General features: G+C 36.8%; 1 protein-coding gene across 2 annotated transcripts; it reads left to right on the forward strand.

Annotated features, from left to right (window-relative positions):
• The first annotated feature begins 5567 nt into the window (after positions 1–5567).
• Positions 5568–13722, forward strand: LOC103709201 (metal transporter Nramp6-like). Of its 2 annotated transcripts, XR_604416.6 has the most exons (5): positions 5724–6503; positions 7430–7566; positions 7672–8324; positions 12283–12862; positions 13151–13722. XR_604416.6 is itself a non-coding variant. In XM_008794429.6 (4 exons), the coding sequence occupies exons 1-4, from the start codon at positions 5815–5817 to the stop codon at positions 12490–12492; spliced, it is 1689 nt and encodes a 562-aa protein (XP_008792651.4). In that variant the 5' UTR covers positions 5568–5814; the 3' UTR covers positions 12493–12989. The 2 variants fall into 2 exon arrangements, 1 of the variants encoding a protein (XP_008792651.4); XM_008794429.6 differs by lacking the exon at positions 13151–13722 and having other exon boundaries at positions 5568–6503; positions 12283–12989.
• The last annotated feature ends 1578 nt before the right edge of the window (positions 13723–15300 follow it).

Consider the following 15300-nt stretch of genomic DNA (forward strand, 5'->3'; position numbering starts at 1 on the left):
TATGTATCTTGATAATCTCTATTCTATGTATTAAGTGGATATAAAAATAAATATTTTAACACCATGAAGTATTTTAGTATTGTTTATTTAGTTATCAAAAATAAATAAAATATATGCATAAATATGCCAATATTTTATTTATCATGTGTCCTAGAAAAATTAATATTATATAATAAATCATGATACGATTAAAAAAATATTTATTGGGTATAATATGATAACTATGAAAAGTTGATAGTGCAAATAGGGAGCCTGCGTGTGCATATATTTTTTCTTGCTGTATTTTTTTTTTTTTTTTGATTTCTAAAGCTATATTAATCTGATTTTGGAGTAATACTTACACTTATTTTTATATCTGATGAACATATTTGGTAGTAGATTTCTCGATTTTATCATAATCTATTGTTGCATTGGTAAGAAAATTCTAAGAGTTCATCAGAGTTCCCTTCCATTTTTACTTTAAATTTCTAATCAAGGAAATCAAACCATGATTTGAGAGGAGTCCATGGACCACTTTCCCTCTCTCTCTCTCTCCCTCCATCCTCCAAATATACATAAATAAAATACAATTATTCAGTTTCATACTTGCATATGTTAATTGGTTGGTGGAACTCGACAATTAGCATTTGTTCACTATAATTGGCTCCTAAAAACACTTGCCTCATTAAACCAGATTTCACCATTACATAATTATTACATCTTGTTTGATAAATGATGGTGTCATGAGATAGGTTTTAGCAACTAGAGGAGGGAAGTGCTTTGGTTCATCATACATTGTGACTGTATTGCATCATTTTCTAAGTGCTTTCAGCAGAACTACCTTAGAGGCTATGATGAAACATCGCATAGAATATACCATATGCTGGACTTAATTTCATCAAATTGTTCATTGTCACTACATTTCCCATAAGTTAACCATGTTCACCATCATCAATCAAACGCCCGTAGTTTCCCCGCCTGTGTCACTAGTGTGCCAGCTTTCCCTTTCAGGTCTCGAGCTTTGCTTCAGAACTGAAAACATGTTGTTCTCTAGCTGTTCTATTAGGCTAGATATTCACCATTGATTACTGGTTCATCATTGCCTTCAATGATATAAAGACTGCCAAAATGATCCAGCTGAAGATAACTTCAAGTCCATTCCTAATCAAGGATAAAGATGACTTCTGTGGCCACCATTGGCTTTGGCATTTGACACAATCCATCTCAGAGGAGCATCATTTGCTGGGCATTACAAAAGAAGAATGCATTCTAAGAACTTCAAGTTGCATTACTGGATTATGGCATTGGGGGAAACAATCATTAGTCACAACCCTGGACATTAGCATAAACAAAAATAAGACATGAGCTATATAGTTAACTAATAAAACCACACATCGTCGGTACTCGTACAAAAAGCACTGCAAAACAAGCCCTTGAAAAAGACACAGGTGTCTTCTTAAGAGGCTCAACTATCACACAGCAACTCAATTTCAGACGACAATTATAAAACATCTAAATAGACAATGAACAAGGATTAACATATTATTATGCTTAAACATAAAAAAGGAGGATCTTGATTGGGTACATTTCCATCTTGGAGATTGAGTGAAAGATTCTAAATCATACAAAAATGATGCCTTAAAAGACTTCTTGTTGCGAGGTTTATGATACATAAAATCTAGTGATGTCAACGCCAAAGTTTGATTACTTCTTTTAAGTTAGAAGGAACAATGCCCAGCAAGTTTTGATGGCTTCTGGAGCAAAAGATCTCTGTGTTTCTCGTCTGCATCCTCGGAGCAAGGTAAGATGGAAAATTTCAAAGACATTGCAGGAGCTTCAGGTATCTCACTTGAATCATCCATTTCCCAGCTTCAGGTTATCTAATCACGGAGCATCAATTCTTTCGGTCGCACATCACAATTCTCCTCGTGAAAATTATTCTTTGAGGTCTTCAAAATATGACGCAGGAGAGGGAGGAAGCAATGCAGATACACACTTAAACTGTTCAACAAAAAGAGTGCTGGTCAGCCCAATGAAATTGAACTTAAGGTTTTGAATCTTTCAACTACTAAGGGCCCTTTGGGTTGCGGGAAAAGAAGGGGGGACAGTGTGGTCGACGAAAAAGTATTTAGATGCCTCTTATTTGGTTAAAGTTTTCAAAGAAGAGAGATGAAAAAGTTGTATTTTCATGGGAATATGATTTCCACATTTTATAAAAAAATCTTTTCCATAAGAAACATGGAAAAGTTACTTTTCCGTGAGCCGAAAATCGCTTCATTTTTATTTTTTTTCAAAAAAGCCATTAAAGATGCATTAAAGACTTAATTTTTATTAAGGGTATAATAGAAATTATACATAACTTTTTTAGAAAAGTGGATGGTCAACCAAACATAAGCACTCTGAAAATCTGTCACTTTTTCATTGTCAACCAAACATATTAAAAGATTTTCTTAGGCATTCTCTTTTCAAGAACCTGCTTCCGAGGAATTATATTCCTAAGAGGAAAAATACTTCCCGCGAACCAAACGAGCTCTAAGTAAAACTAATGGCAGGGTAGAAGACATGAACCTACCCTATGCTGCTTGTACTTCTCTCTAATAGCCAACAAAGAGGACCCTTACTTGTTCAATTGCAAATCATGTATGGCATGAATGCACTACTTTAGCTCAGACAGCCTATAATCAGTGTAGTGTTGAAGTATTTTGTTCTGGAAAAATGCATCAAGAAAATTGGGCACATTCAAGAAAGACAGGCAATATATATGCTAAGAAGCCTTGTAACTGATACCATAAACATTTGGAGTAACATGCTCTTTCCCAAGGGTTGGATTTTCGATTAACAGTCAATCTTGCAACAAAAAGAGCTGAAGCAGCAACTACTGATGGCAAGAACTGAACACAGCCTTAGTCAAGTAAGCTCAACTATGCAAGGTATCTGCCTAAGAACTCCAGCAGAGGAGGATGCTGTAACAGAGGGTGAAAAACCACTATGAATAAACGAACCAGAAGAATTGCAACCTCCAAGGCTAACATGTTGTCAAATAATCCTAAACCATGGGGGCATAAAAATACTTACTTTGCCTTCCTCTTGACCAGCCCTTGTGAACCGCCTACAGAAGACAAAATAATAGCCCCAGTTAGCCAAAAGGACTGCTAAAGAACACAATCATTTTATGAATCTATGAACCTAACAACATTGCATTCAAGCCGCTACGAAACATGGATCTGTAAACAAGAAATTCTGAAGAAAATTCATCAGGGAGAAAAAGTTGAATCAAATTCCTCGAGAAAATCAGAAAGCCATACCCGAGAAAAGTTCTAATGGTAGGATTTCCCATCTCCAACTTGAGATATTTCCCATCTCCAACTTGTGCGTATATATGGCCATATTGCTATATCTAAATTCTAATATAAACTAATTATATCTTAATCTTATGTAAGTTTTGACAGATTTCATAAGCATTTAGGCTGGGTGGTCAGCCAATTCAATCTAGATTGACCTAATAACATCACCCATTTTTTTGGAAGACGTGTTAGCAATTCGGCCATATAATCTGGATCCTAACCGTCTATGCCTTGAGCCTAATATGTCTTGACCTCGTGTATAGATAAGATAAGATATAGTAAAATTTGACAAGTTAGCTTGAGGTGCAATCAAGCCAGTGAAGTCGAGTAGCTATAGGTTCGAGCTTGATTTAATTCAAAATATTTAGGCTCGAAATTTGACTTGAGATTGATCAAGCCTTAATATCCAAGCTCGAATTTATCTAGATAAAAAAAAGAAGCAATACTCAAGATCGACTCGGCTCAAATATTAACTGAGCCTTGATCATAATTAAAAATATGGTTAAAACAAAATATAACATAAGATAATATTTTTAAATATTAAATTAATTATATATATAATATAATATAACATAATATAGTTAAAAATATATATATTTGATTGGGCTCGCGAGCTTTCGAGCTAAGTATTTTGCTATTCGAACTCAACTGAAAAATTATTCGAGCTTGATAACAATCGAGTTTAGTTGAGCTTGGGTCTAAGTCAAGTCCGAGTAGCTTGCGAGCTGCTCGACTCATGTGCACCCTCAGTGTCAACTCCAACTGAATAGAATGAGATAGATTAATTTGGGGTACATAGATTCAAGAACAGGGGATGGATATGAGCCAAAAGGCATTGATGCTCCACGGAAATGCTGGAGAAGAAAAGAGAAAAGGAGAAGTGATGCTGAGATATTGAAACTCCTTTTCTTTGGCATTTGTTTAAAGACATTACTCTTTAGAAAAGAGGGAATATGTAAAAAGAGAGAAAAAATGTAGATCGTTAGAAGGGAACAAAGTTTTACCAAGAAATACAGGGGAATAAGGTTCCTTGCCCGTTGAGCTTGTGGGAGAATGGTACGTAATGATATCCCACCAACCTTGGCTTCGCCATCTATCCACCATCTGCTCTCTCTCGATTCCCCACTTCCAACCTGCAACCTTTTTAATGTCCTTCCTTTCAAAGTATTTTGTTCTCTATGCTCTCATGTTCCCACTCTTACATTCTAAAGTCAATTAAACTGTATAAAAAGAAACCTTTTCACATATGATACTAATTAATTTGATCGAGACTTGCATGCGAGAGAGTAACGTACTCAGGAAGTTAAAAGGAAAATGGTGAACCTCTGTGATAAGAAAGAAAGGATGTGACTGGGCATTGTCTTTTTAGGGGGGAGAAAAACAGAACCCTAGAATTCATATTATGACGGCAGATGCTCTAAATTCTTCATAAAAAAAGTACCTATTACAATATAATAAGCTTAACTAAACACTGTCATTGCCCAAGGACCAAAACTCTTTATCGTTAGTATACCTCAGAATCCCGTCCAAACAAAACTAACCAAAATATATTAGTTGAGTTTTTGTATAGTATACAATTGTCCAACAACTATCCATTATATAGCTAATATAGAAGTAAATACACGTCCACATAGGTCGTCATGTACTCCTTCATTGAGACTCTAATGTCTGAAGACCTATGTACTTTAAATTTTTTTCATGCTTCTCTAATCTTTCAATCTTATCATATTAACTACTCTAAAAATACCAAATTCTTAGTAAATAAAAATATTAATATTTTTAATATAATTTTTTGAGTACTTAAGAATTTATGCGGTTTTAGTTTCTCTCTAAACTAGCTCAATTTGCGTGGAAATGAATATCAAAAACAGTACCTGCACAAAACTTTTACTGCTTTTGTTTTTATTTTTATTATTTTTTTAAAGCAATGAACTTTGCCTCCAACGTCTCTAAAAATTTTATAAATAAGTTTTAAAATCAAATGAGTTTCACGGCCCATGTAGTTCGGCACAGCTCATTTTTCTTCTTTGATTTCTGAAAAAACAAAAACAGAAGATAAAAATAATATTTTTTTGAAAATTACAGTCACTTGTTTTTTTTTTTTGCATGAGCAGTATACCATGTACGTATTCAGTACAGTAGCAAGAAATTTCCTAGGAATACAGCAATCTCCGTATCCCAGCAAAAGAACAGCCACCCGCATCGGATCTATATACCCTTATGCCCGACTAGAGGGAACGCCGGCAGCCGGCCCTCCTTCGTAATAATGAAAGAACATTAGGCTACCTAGGTCGACACAGCAAACAGCGAATCTGTAAACAAAACTTCCCACCAACCAAAGAAGACACGTGGAAGTCTAACCTTATTCTCCCTAACCCTTTTCGCCTCCAGGGCTGTTCCATCTCCCTTTTGTTCCTTTTTGACTCAAATAGACGGAACGAAAGACGGGACGTTTAGGAATGCTACTCCGACCATCCGACCAAGCGCGCAAATGGATCCCGCACCGGTCGATTCAGCCTTCTCCGCCGTCCCCACTGTCTCTCCCGCTCCCGCTCCCGCTCCCGCTCCCGCTCCAAGTAACAATAAAAAGCCTTCCTTTTACCCCCTCCGCGTCCTCTCCCCCATGGCCTCCTCCCACCCCGGCGACGAGGAGGAGAGCTCCCTCCTTCCCTCTCTCTCCGCTGGCCCTGACTCCCTTTATGACGAAGAAGACGACACCGAGGAGCGCGCCTACGACGCCCGAGAGAAGATCGTCGTCGGGATCGACGCCGACGAGCCGGGCGCTGTCCCCACCTTCTCCTGGCGGAAGCTCTGGCTCTTCACCGGCCCCGGGTTCCTGATGAGCATTGCCTTCCTGGACCCCGGGAATCTGGAGGGGGACCTCCAGGCCGGGGCCGTTGCCGGGTACTCGCTGCTGTGGTTGCTGTTCTGGGCCACCGCCATGGGGCTTCTGATCCAGATGCTGTCGGCCAGGCTCGGGGTTGCCACGGGAAAGCACCTGGCGGAGCTCTGCCGGGAGGAGTATCCCGGTTGGGCGCGACTGGCGCTGTGGTTCATGGCGGAGGTGGCCCTGATTGGGGCGGATATACAGGAGGTGATCGGGAGCGCTATTGCTATCAAGATTCTTAGCCGCGGGGTGCTGCCGCTTTGGGCTGGAGTTGTTATCACCGCCATGGATTGGTGAGGATCTGGGTACTTTTCTCTCTCCTGATTTAGATCCCTGCAGATCTTATTGGATTGGGTGCCAAAATTATCGCTCTCTTTAGGAATTCTGGTTTGTTGGGTGAGATTGAAGAAGCTATGTTCATGTTTTATGTCCTTCTATCTTAATTTGTGATTTTTTTTTTTGTTTTTCCATCACGAATTTGTTCCGTCTCTTTCCCCTTGTTAAAAAGATAGAGATTTTTTCAAAGTATGCTTCATGATATGCGCTCTCTGTGCGTGTCTTCACTTTCACTTCTGGGACTAAGATCACGCTAGACATAATCTGATCTATTATGTTTAATAGAGTTTGAGTTTGCTTCTTAAATCATGAATTACTATTTAAGCTTTATCTGTTCTGAATTCAGTCCCAGAAATACCCTGGACAGACACTTATATCTATATAAGAGATTTCACTTTTATAGCTCCCCGGGGCTAAATCAATGTTCTTTGGGATTAACAAACTTTACCACACGATGTAGATTTTCAGCTATTAAAAGTGCAACGCCTATAAGCCAGTGCCAGTTATAATCCCAGTCTATATTGTTAGATACACTGCTAATCTTCATGCTTATAAAAAGGGATAAATGAGATATAATTCAAAGAGTCTACAGCTTCTGAAAAGAATTTTAAGTTGAAGAATATTTTTGATAAAGTGCTCCGCTACTTTCTTAGTTAAACCGTAGGGCTCTGCCAATGCTAGAAGCTTTTTGAAAGAAGGTTTGGATTGAGTTTTTCTTTTGATAATTTGTCTTGCAAAATAAAGTTTACCATAGATTTATGGTCGGTATGGCAACCATTTCCGTTTTCTGTTCTGATAGGAAGCCCCAATTCTCTGTCATCAGAATTTAAGGTATGCCATAACATTGTGAATGAAGATTTTATATGCATCATTTTGTTGGCAGCTTCATGTTCCTGTTCCTTGAGAACTACGGTGTGAGGAAATTAGAAGCTGTTTTTGCGTTTCTCATCGCAACAATGGGCATTTCCTTTGCTTGGATGTTTGGTGAAACTAAGCCCAGTGGGAAGCAGCTTCTGATTGGTAGATATTTGATTTCATTAAAAAGGCTTGTTGTTTCTTGTCTGGCTCCCTTTTCCACTTCATCCAAGTTCTTCAAATTACAGCTGATTAGTTGTTTCTTTGCAGGTGTATTGGTTCCAAAACTAAGCTCAAAAACCATTAGGCAGGCTGTTGGGGTTGTGGGCTGTGTCATTATGCCCCACAATGTATTCCTGCACTCTGCTCTTGTACAGTCAAGAAAGATTGATCCTAACAATGAAATCTGTGTTCGAGAAGCAATAAATTATTATTCCATAGAGTCTTCTTTGGCCCTGATTGTCTCCTTCACAATAAATCTGTTTGTTACAACAGTTTTTGCAAAAGGATTTTATGGTACTAAAGAAGCTAATAGTATAGGTCTCGAGAATGCTGGGAAGTTTTTACAAGAGAAGTATGGGGGAGGGCTATTTCCTATTCTTTACATCTGGGGAATCGGGTTATTAGCAGCTGGGCAGAGTAGTACGATTACAGGCACCTATGCTGGACAATTTATCATGGGTGGATTTCTGAATCTTCGTTTGAAGAAATGGATCAGAGCATTGTTTACTAGGAGCTTCGCAATTGTGCCAACTATAATTGTTGCTTTGTTTTTTGATTCATCTGATTCTACATTGGATATTTTAAATGAGTGGCTCAATGTGCTGCAATCTGTTCAGATCCCATTTGCCCTTATTCCACTTCTAACATTGGTATCAAAGGAGCATCTTATGGGAGTTTTCAAAATCGGCGCTACTATTCAAGTAAGTAATGAACATAATACTTTTTATTCAGGTTGTAACTTAAGTCTGCATTATTGCTACATATATTTTCATTTATGTCATGACTTGTTTTTTGCTAGCTCCATGCTTCTTATTTCGTTGCTAGCCACTGGTTTTTAGTTTTACTTAATCTTCTTGAATCGAGTTTCATCTTTCAAATATACAGTTTTAGAGCTTAAAAAGAGCTATTCATCTGGTATAAAAGTAAGGGTAGTTATCACAGACAAGCTTCATTAATTTTCAAATTTTGTGGAAGTAGCAAAATCAATCATGCTGATCTTTTCCTCTCCTAAAACCTCCCCTTTCATGCATTTTTCTTTTTTGTATTATTTAATCCAATGTTTTGTTGATTCATGTAAACTTAGTGGTTAAATCTTTATGGAAATTGTGGCAGATATGTTTCACAACATGTTAATTAGCAAGAATGTTGCAACTAAAATTGAACTTCTTATGTTAGTTTTGTTCAAAAGACTGCAGTTTCTTTTTTAAAAAAACATGTTTGCTTATTGCTATAAAGCAATTAAAATTGTGTGATTTCTTTTGCAGAACTTACATTGCTTTAGTATATCATTTAACAGTTTCTCCTGTCTTTCCATGTTGGTGCATCCATAGTTTTGGCATTTTTGTGTCACTCCTTGAATCCAACCGGCATGATATGGTATATAGTTTAAATCCCCTGGATATACTATAGCCACTATACCTTATGGAAGTTCATTTAATAACTTCCTTAACCTAAAAGGATCTATCTAATATAGCATTTACATTTGTTGAAACATTATCTATGCTTGTGGAACTTTATCTTAACTGACCACGCAGGGTTTATATCTCTCTATATATAATGTATATGTCTATGTATATGTATATATGGTGTTCATGTACACCTGTAACTTTGTTTTTGGAATATGGTACAGCCGAAATATGATCTACGTGAACACATAAAATTGCTGAAATTATAGGTCTGTGTTGGAAGAACTCTTACCCAATGGAATGTTTTGTAAACCAAGGAAACTCCATCTACGTTAAATGTGTTTACACATATCTGCTCTAGATGCAAGCCTATTTAATGAGTGTTGTTTTGTACAACAGGTTCAGGAATCAAATTTTCATCTTGAATGGACTGTTTCAGTATCAAATATGAATGTATTATCTGTTAATAATGCTCTTCATTCATGCATTTTGTGCACTATGCTGTGTAGCTACATTAGCTGAACTGATAGTTGTGTATGCTCATGCTGATTCCTTTTGCACTTATAATTTTAGATAGCATTGAACCTTGTGGTACCACATAATTTCAATCGATTTTATCATCAAGTGACTTAGGAGCATCTTATAGTTAAAGATCAAGATCTTGTCAAAGGTGGTATCTCCCTAACAGTTATTATGTCCATGGAGGATAAGATATAGAACATCTCTTCTGAGTTCTGACACTTTCAATTCTCAATCTATTATAAGTTGTTTGTTAAAGTCACCATTTTCTAGAAGCTGCTGGATTATTGGATATATTATGGTGGGAAGTAAGGAAAGAAAGAGAAAGACGTGTTGTTCAGGATTCTTCTTCATACTTCTCATGAGTTTTAAGGAACATTATATTTTCTTCTTGCTACTGGTTTATGGGGGTGTCTTTTGTCTTCCTCCTCTTCCATCACTCTTGTATGTGTTATTGCATAAAAGAAACTGCCTCTTTATTCTACCTTTTCAATTCTCGTTACAAGATAGAAGAGCTATTCTCTCGTGTTGTTCTCTCATGAAAGGAATTTTCTGCTGCCTCTCAAAAGAGGAAAACACTGTAAACCTTTGGCAACATTAAAACCCTGCCCTTTGTATTCTTTTAATAAGAGTTTGCCATTATTAGTTTGAGGACCAGTTATTCCAAGTGGTATCCAGTGATGGTGGGAGAATAAAGAGAAATAAGAGAGTTCTTGGCTATATCAAACAAAAAAAAATAATGATATACACCTTTAGCAAAATCATAATTGTTCCCTTGAATTTTTTTGACTGACTTTCACTACTAACTAGTTAAAGAACTGGTTATTTTGATTTGTTTGCACTTAGAAGCTGGAGGTGATGGTTAATAATTTCAAGGTGTCATGCATCAAATCTCATTTAGCCCAGAGGAAGAGATGTGGTGATATCAGTCTTTGACTAATTGGTGTTTCTTGAAAAAATCACATCCTGATATTTCAAACTAGTACATACCCTTAGTTCAACTGAAGTCCACATCTAGTTAGAATACATATTATTTTCAACTCGTTTGCATGATGAAGCAAGAAAATGATGACATACAGGTCTAAAAATTTGTATATGTATGTACTATTCTTAATTTTTTTTTGAAAGTTCATTTCCAATTTGATGCTCAAACAAAGTGTCTGGTCTAGTTGATGTTTCTAGAAAAATTCTGGTCTAAAGCTTGCTGTAAATTATTGTTATTATGAATATCCCAAGTTCCCAACACAATTATGTGAAAGATATATGATTCTAAATTTTGAAACTGCATGAAGGAAAGGGGGTAGGAAGGCAGGGAGTTAAGCACTTGTTAAATGTCAATTGGTTTTCCTCCCTGCAAGACAAGTTTAAAAAGGTTTTATAGTAAATAAAACTTCAGTGGCACTGTACTCAACAAGCCTACGACCTCTGAAAGGATCTTTTTTTATTATATCAGGAAGGTGACTCAAGCTGTGTGATTGTGTGCCCAATTTTATATTGGTGCTCGATATTCATTTATTTGAAGTTTATGTGAAGTATCAAAATATTAGTAGGGACATAGGGAAATCAACTTGTGTGAAATACTGCACATAACATGCTAGGAACGAGAAACATTTCCTTCCTGGAAGGATTAAATGTAAATGTACCCGGAACAGGTTACTGAGTTAGATCTGCAAAGTTTTTTTTTTTTTTTTAATGCATGGATTCTGTAATTTCTTAAACATATTGAATATGACATTCCCATTTAAATATAATGCATCTCTTGTGGAATATTGAGATCCAAAAGGCTTTCATTGGAAGACAATAAAAAGTCCTTGAAGGAATGTCAGTAACGTAACATGGAAATTTTAGAAGACATGGAAGAAACAGAAAAAATAATTTAAAATGACCAAGTATGTCTTATTAAGTTCATGTAAGCAGCGTCATATACTTTCATATGCCTCTATAAATTGCCAGCATGAAGCTCCATTCACAATATGAAGAAGGCTATTAAAAGAATTCTTGTGAACAAGAACTTTTAGGGACGGATCTAGATGGGGAAGTACTTATGCAGGAATAATATATACAAGTCTTGACTTACAAAACAAATTAATGAATACTAAAACCATGTAAAAGTGCATGGTGATAGGACTATTTAACATTCATTACAATTGTATAAATTTGTGTTAAGAAACCAAGTTGGCTCAGTCAACTATTATATTCAGCATTTTTTTTAGAATTTTAAATAACTGACCAAATATTAGGGAAGTACTTTTCTACTAGTATATATAAAAGTAATGGTGATGTGCATGAGACAACTTTTCTAGGTGATTCATGTGACATATCTAACAAGATGGAACAAAGATTAGATATGTGGCAGTAATCTAATTGAAACTACTTCAACTTCATGCTAGAAGGCTGGTAATTTGTCCTACTTCCTTGCTCTTACTTGAATCCCTTGCCCTTCTTGTCGTGCAAGGTTATAGTTTGGCTGAGGTCTGGAACCACAAACCTTGCTCTAGGTGTACAATTTGAACCTTGAATTGATTGGGTGGGTCCCTAAGCAAGTGGTGTCAAATTAAGTTCGATCGGTCTTCTTTTATAACTGAATTAGATCATGATATTGCTCTCATCCTTAAATAGGTAATTTACTGCTAGTGCACTATAGTTTTGATGCCTTCTAACTGTTTTTGTTTGCATTCATAAAAAAATCTTAACAATTGATTTCTTATATGTTATTCGGATTTTTTTGCTGTAGATGGTAACCTGGACTGTCGCAGCTTTGCTAATAATAATCAACGGCTACCTCTTGCTGGAATTCTTCTCTTCTGAAATACATGGTCCGTTGCTTGGTTCTATTGTGTGCATAGCCGTGGCTGTATACGTGGCATTTATAATTTATCTCATCTTGCGTGGTGGTGAATTATCCACTCGGCTTGCATCAGCATTCCGCTGGAGATTCTCATGAGGATTTGAACTCAAAATAGAATTGATTTTGCTTTAACATGTTTGGAAGATACAGAATATGAGTTTGCTATCCCACATTTGAGAGATTGGAGATAATGTTGTACAGAAGCTGCAGGAGCTCGAGGGTTATATTGTTAGATTGGCCTTTCATGGTCTTGTAAATCAGTCAAATAATGTTCCACAGCGTAGTTGTGTTTGGAATAGGTTTGCTGTACTCTACCTCTGTGTTGAAGAGGCCAGCAGTTCTGTAGTATGTTGATTTCACACGATCAGCTTTTCCGAGCCATTTGCAGAAGCCTCTTTGGTATGGTTATCTCTAGCAAATTTTCTCCCTGTTGCAATGCAGGAGATGACAAGTAATTCATTCACAGGTGAATTCATTGTTATGCTGAAGTATTTGCACATTTCAATAGTAGAAATAAGCAGGCTGAATCTTGTGTCAGCCATGGTTTTGTCCAAACTCCAAGGGCATATTTAAAGCCCCTTTTTTTCCCCCCACTTTTAGTCTTTGATGACTCTTCCTAGACTTCCTAGCTTTTTTCAGTTGTATGAATCAAGCAGGGTTTGCTTGTGATAGATATGGTGTTTGTTACTCAATATCTTGCAGGCTTGAGCAACACTGTTAGCTTAATATGGAAGAAATTTGATTTTGTTGACAGGTTTAATATGTCAGGAGGCTTATCCAAGGGAGGGACTCATTTCTCTGCTCCCTGGATCACTATAGTCAGTACCAAGGAACATACAAAAAAAAATAGATGGATGCAACTTGGGGCAGGCAAGGGTGCAATTGGAATTCAGAAGAGAAGCAGCTGCAGATGGATCGGATCGGCGAAGTTATATTAATCCTCTGAATTAAGTGATGCTGGAGCCTCAATGCCAATGTCAAAAAATTAGGCTGGCATGGTGATCTTAAGCCGGTATACCTTGGATAAAAGAGACCTATTGAAATTATTTCACAGAAGGGAGAATTACTCTAGGCCTGACCCTGACATATGTTCTGAAAAGGAAGAATGGCCGAGTTTCTAGTTTGATATGGTGTCATGAATGCAGGAGCATATTAATCTTCTTTTCTTTTCTTTTCTTTTTCCTTTTTTGAGGTTTGTTTTTGCAGGACGGTCCCATTCTTTTCTGAAGTTGGAAGCCAGTCCCTTTCTTTCTCTTTTGCGTATGATGGACACTATATTTTTAAGAAAACATCAATAGCTGTCCATGGGTTAAACTCTTGCAAACAGAACACTCGGCTGACAATAAACCTAATATCCAAAGCATCCTTTAGTTTGATTGGACTAACATTCTCAGTAAACCGGTTTAAACCAGTTTATGTGATTAGGTTAGAGCACCGTCTCTCTTGGTCAAAAGCCGTCGAGAGAACTCGAGCCCCTTCTCTCCTCTTCCGCTCCACTCTTCTCCTCCACAACCCTAAAACCCTTCAAAATTTCTGCAACCTCAAGCTTTTGTGATTAACATTCTTCGAGGATTCTCAACGATCTATGTGTTCTATTGGAATCGGCCAGCACTTACAACTAATGACATCACTAACACTATATAAATGTCTCAATATTTCCAGCATATGAAACTTTCATTTTTGCAGATTACATTTATCTTTGAAATATCCTCATCCTCATATTTGAACAAAACCTTTAGGATCTTTGGATTTACTCTAATATGTCCAACCTCATTTTAAGTTCTAAATCAACTCGATTGAAATCTCAGACCCCTGATACCTAAGTCTTATGGTTATGGATATCAATCGCCTTTTTCAGGTCCATTTGTAAATCTACGATGATGTTCAAAACATACATCTTTAATGCTGAATCTCCTCCAAAAGCAAGCTCTTAGAAGAGAAGTGCCAACTACTTAAGCTAAGAGCTTTCGACATCCTTATCCTCCCTCATATTTAAACAAACTTTTAGAACCCTTGAATTCACCTAAATCAGTTGAGTGTCTGAGAACCATTGGCCCTCCCCAATCGTTTTTTTCTTTCGCTGAAACCTCCCCAATCCTTTTGGATCTCGATCCTCGTGTGAAGATGGAGGCAATGTTATTTGGTTATCCAATATCCACCGATCTAGCAGTCCATCTGCATGGATTTCAAACCATGAGGTTAGAGATTAAAGCAACATGACGGTCACTCATAGGCACCAAGTATAGGATCTAACAGTTCTTATAATCTTATACATGGATTTGGAAAGGTGTTTTATAGGATAACAATGGTAAGAGATCACTGTTTCGGAGAACTAACGAAAAAGATTAACTTAAAATCATACCTCCCCATCCCTGCTCTCTCTTTGGACAGCTAGGAGAAGGAAAAGAATCAGGAAAAATAAAAAATGCTTCCAACTAGCATGTTCTCAAGGCTAGTGAGCTACGTGTAATATACAGGAGAAATGTATTAGGATTACAAGTTGAGATATGACTGTGTTGTAACTTCTAAGCCCTCGAGATGTTTTATGATACAACAAAGAAGTTTGTTGCTCTCGTTATTCCCTATTTTGAGGTTTTATATGGTACTTAGTTTTTTGTTGAAAACATGGTTTTTGACATGAAAAATAATGATATCACTAGTAGATTTGAAGCTTCAAACAGTCTTTCTGTCGTTTATCTTATTTTATTTCTGTTTTTCTGTATTTTGGTTAGATTTGGACTATTTAATTTTATTGGATTGTTGATGTCTTCTTTATTCCAGTCAAGCAGGATCGAATCTTTGATGCGTCAAACCTGAAAAAAAAAAAGCTGAGGCTTTTAATTATAGTTGAATCATCCCACGATGCACCTTGGATCAAGATTTATCGTCTCAATACTAGATTCA

This window comes from Phoenix dactylifera, chromosome 9, assembly GCF_051530095.1.
Source record: "Phoenix dactylifera cultivar Ajwa chromosome 9, Ajwa_hap1_PhDact_Kaust_v1.1, whole genome shotgun sequence".
Lineage (NCBI taxonomy): Eukaryota > Viridiplantae > Streptophyta > Magnoliopsida > Arecales > Arecaceae > Phoenix > Phoenix dactylifera.

Excerpts from the sequence above, each read along its gene's own strand:
- LOC103709201 (XM_008794429.6), top strand. The coding sequence starts at position 5,815 with ATGGATCCCGCACCGGTCGATTCAGCCTTCTCCGCCGTCCCCACTGTC. Across the intron at positions 6,504-7,429 it reads GTTATCACCGCCATGGATTG|CTTCATGTTCCTGTTCCTTG; the intron begins GTGAGGATCTGG and ends TTTTGTTGGCAG. Across the intron at positions 7,567-7,671 it reads TGGGAAGCAGCTTCTGATTG|GTGTATTGGTTCCAAAACTA; the intron begins GTAGATATTTGA and ends GTTTCTTTGCAG.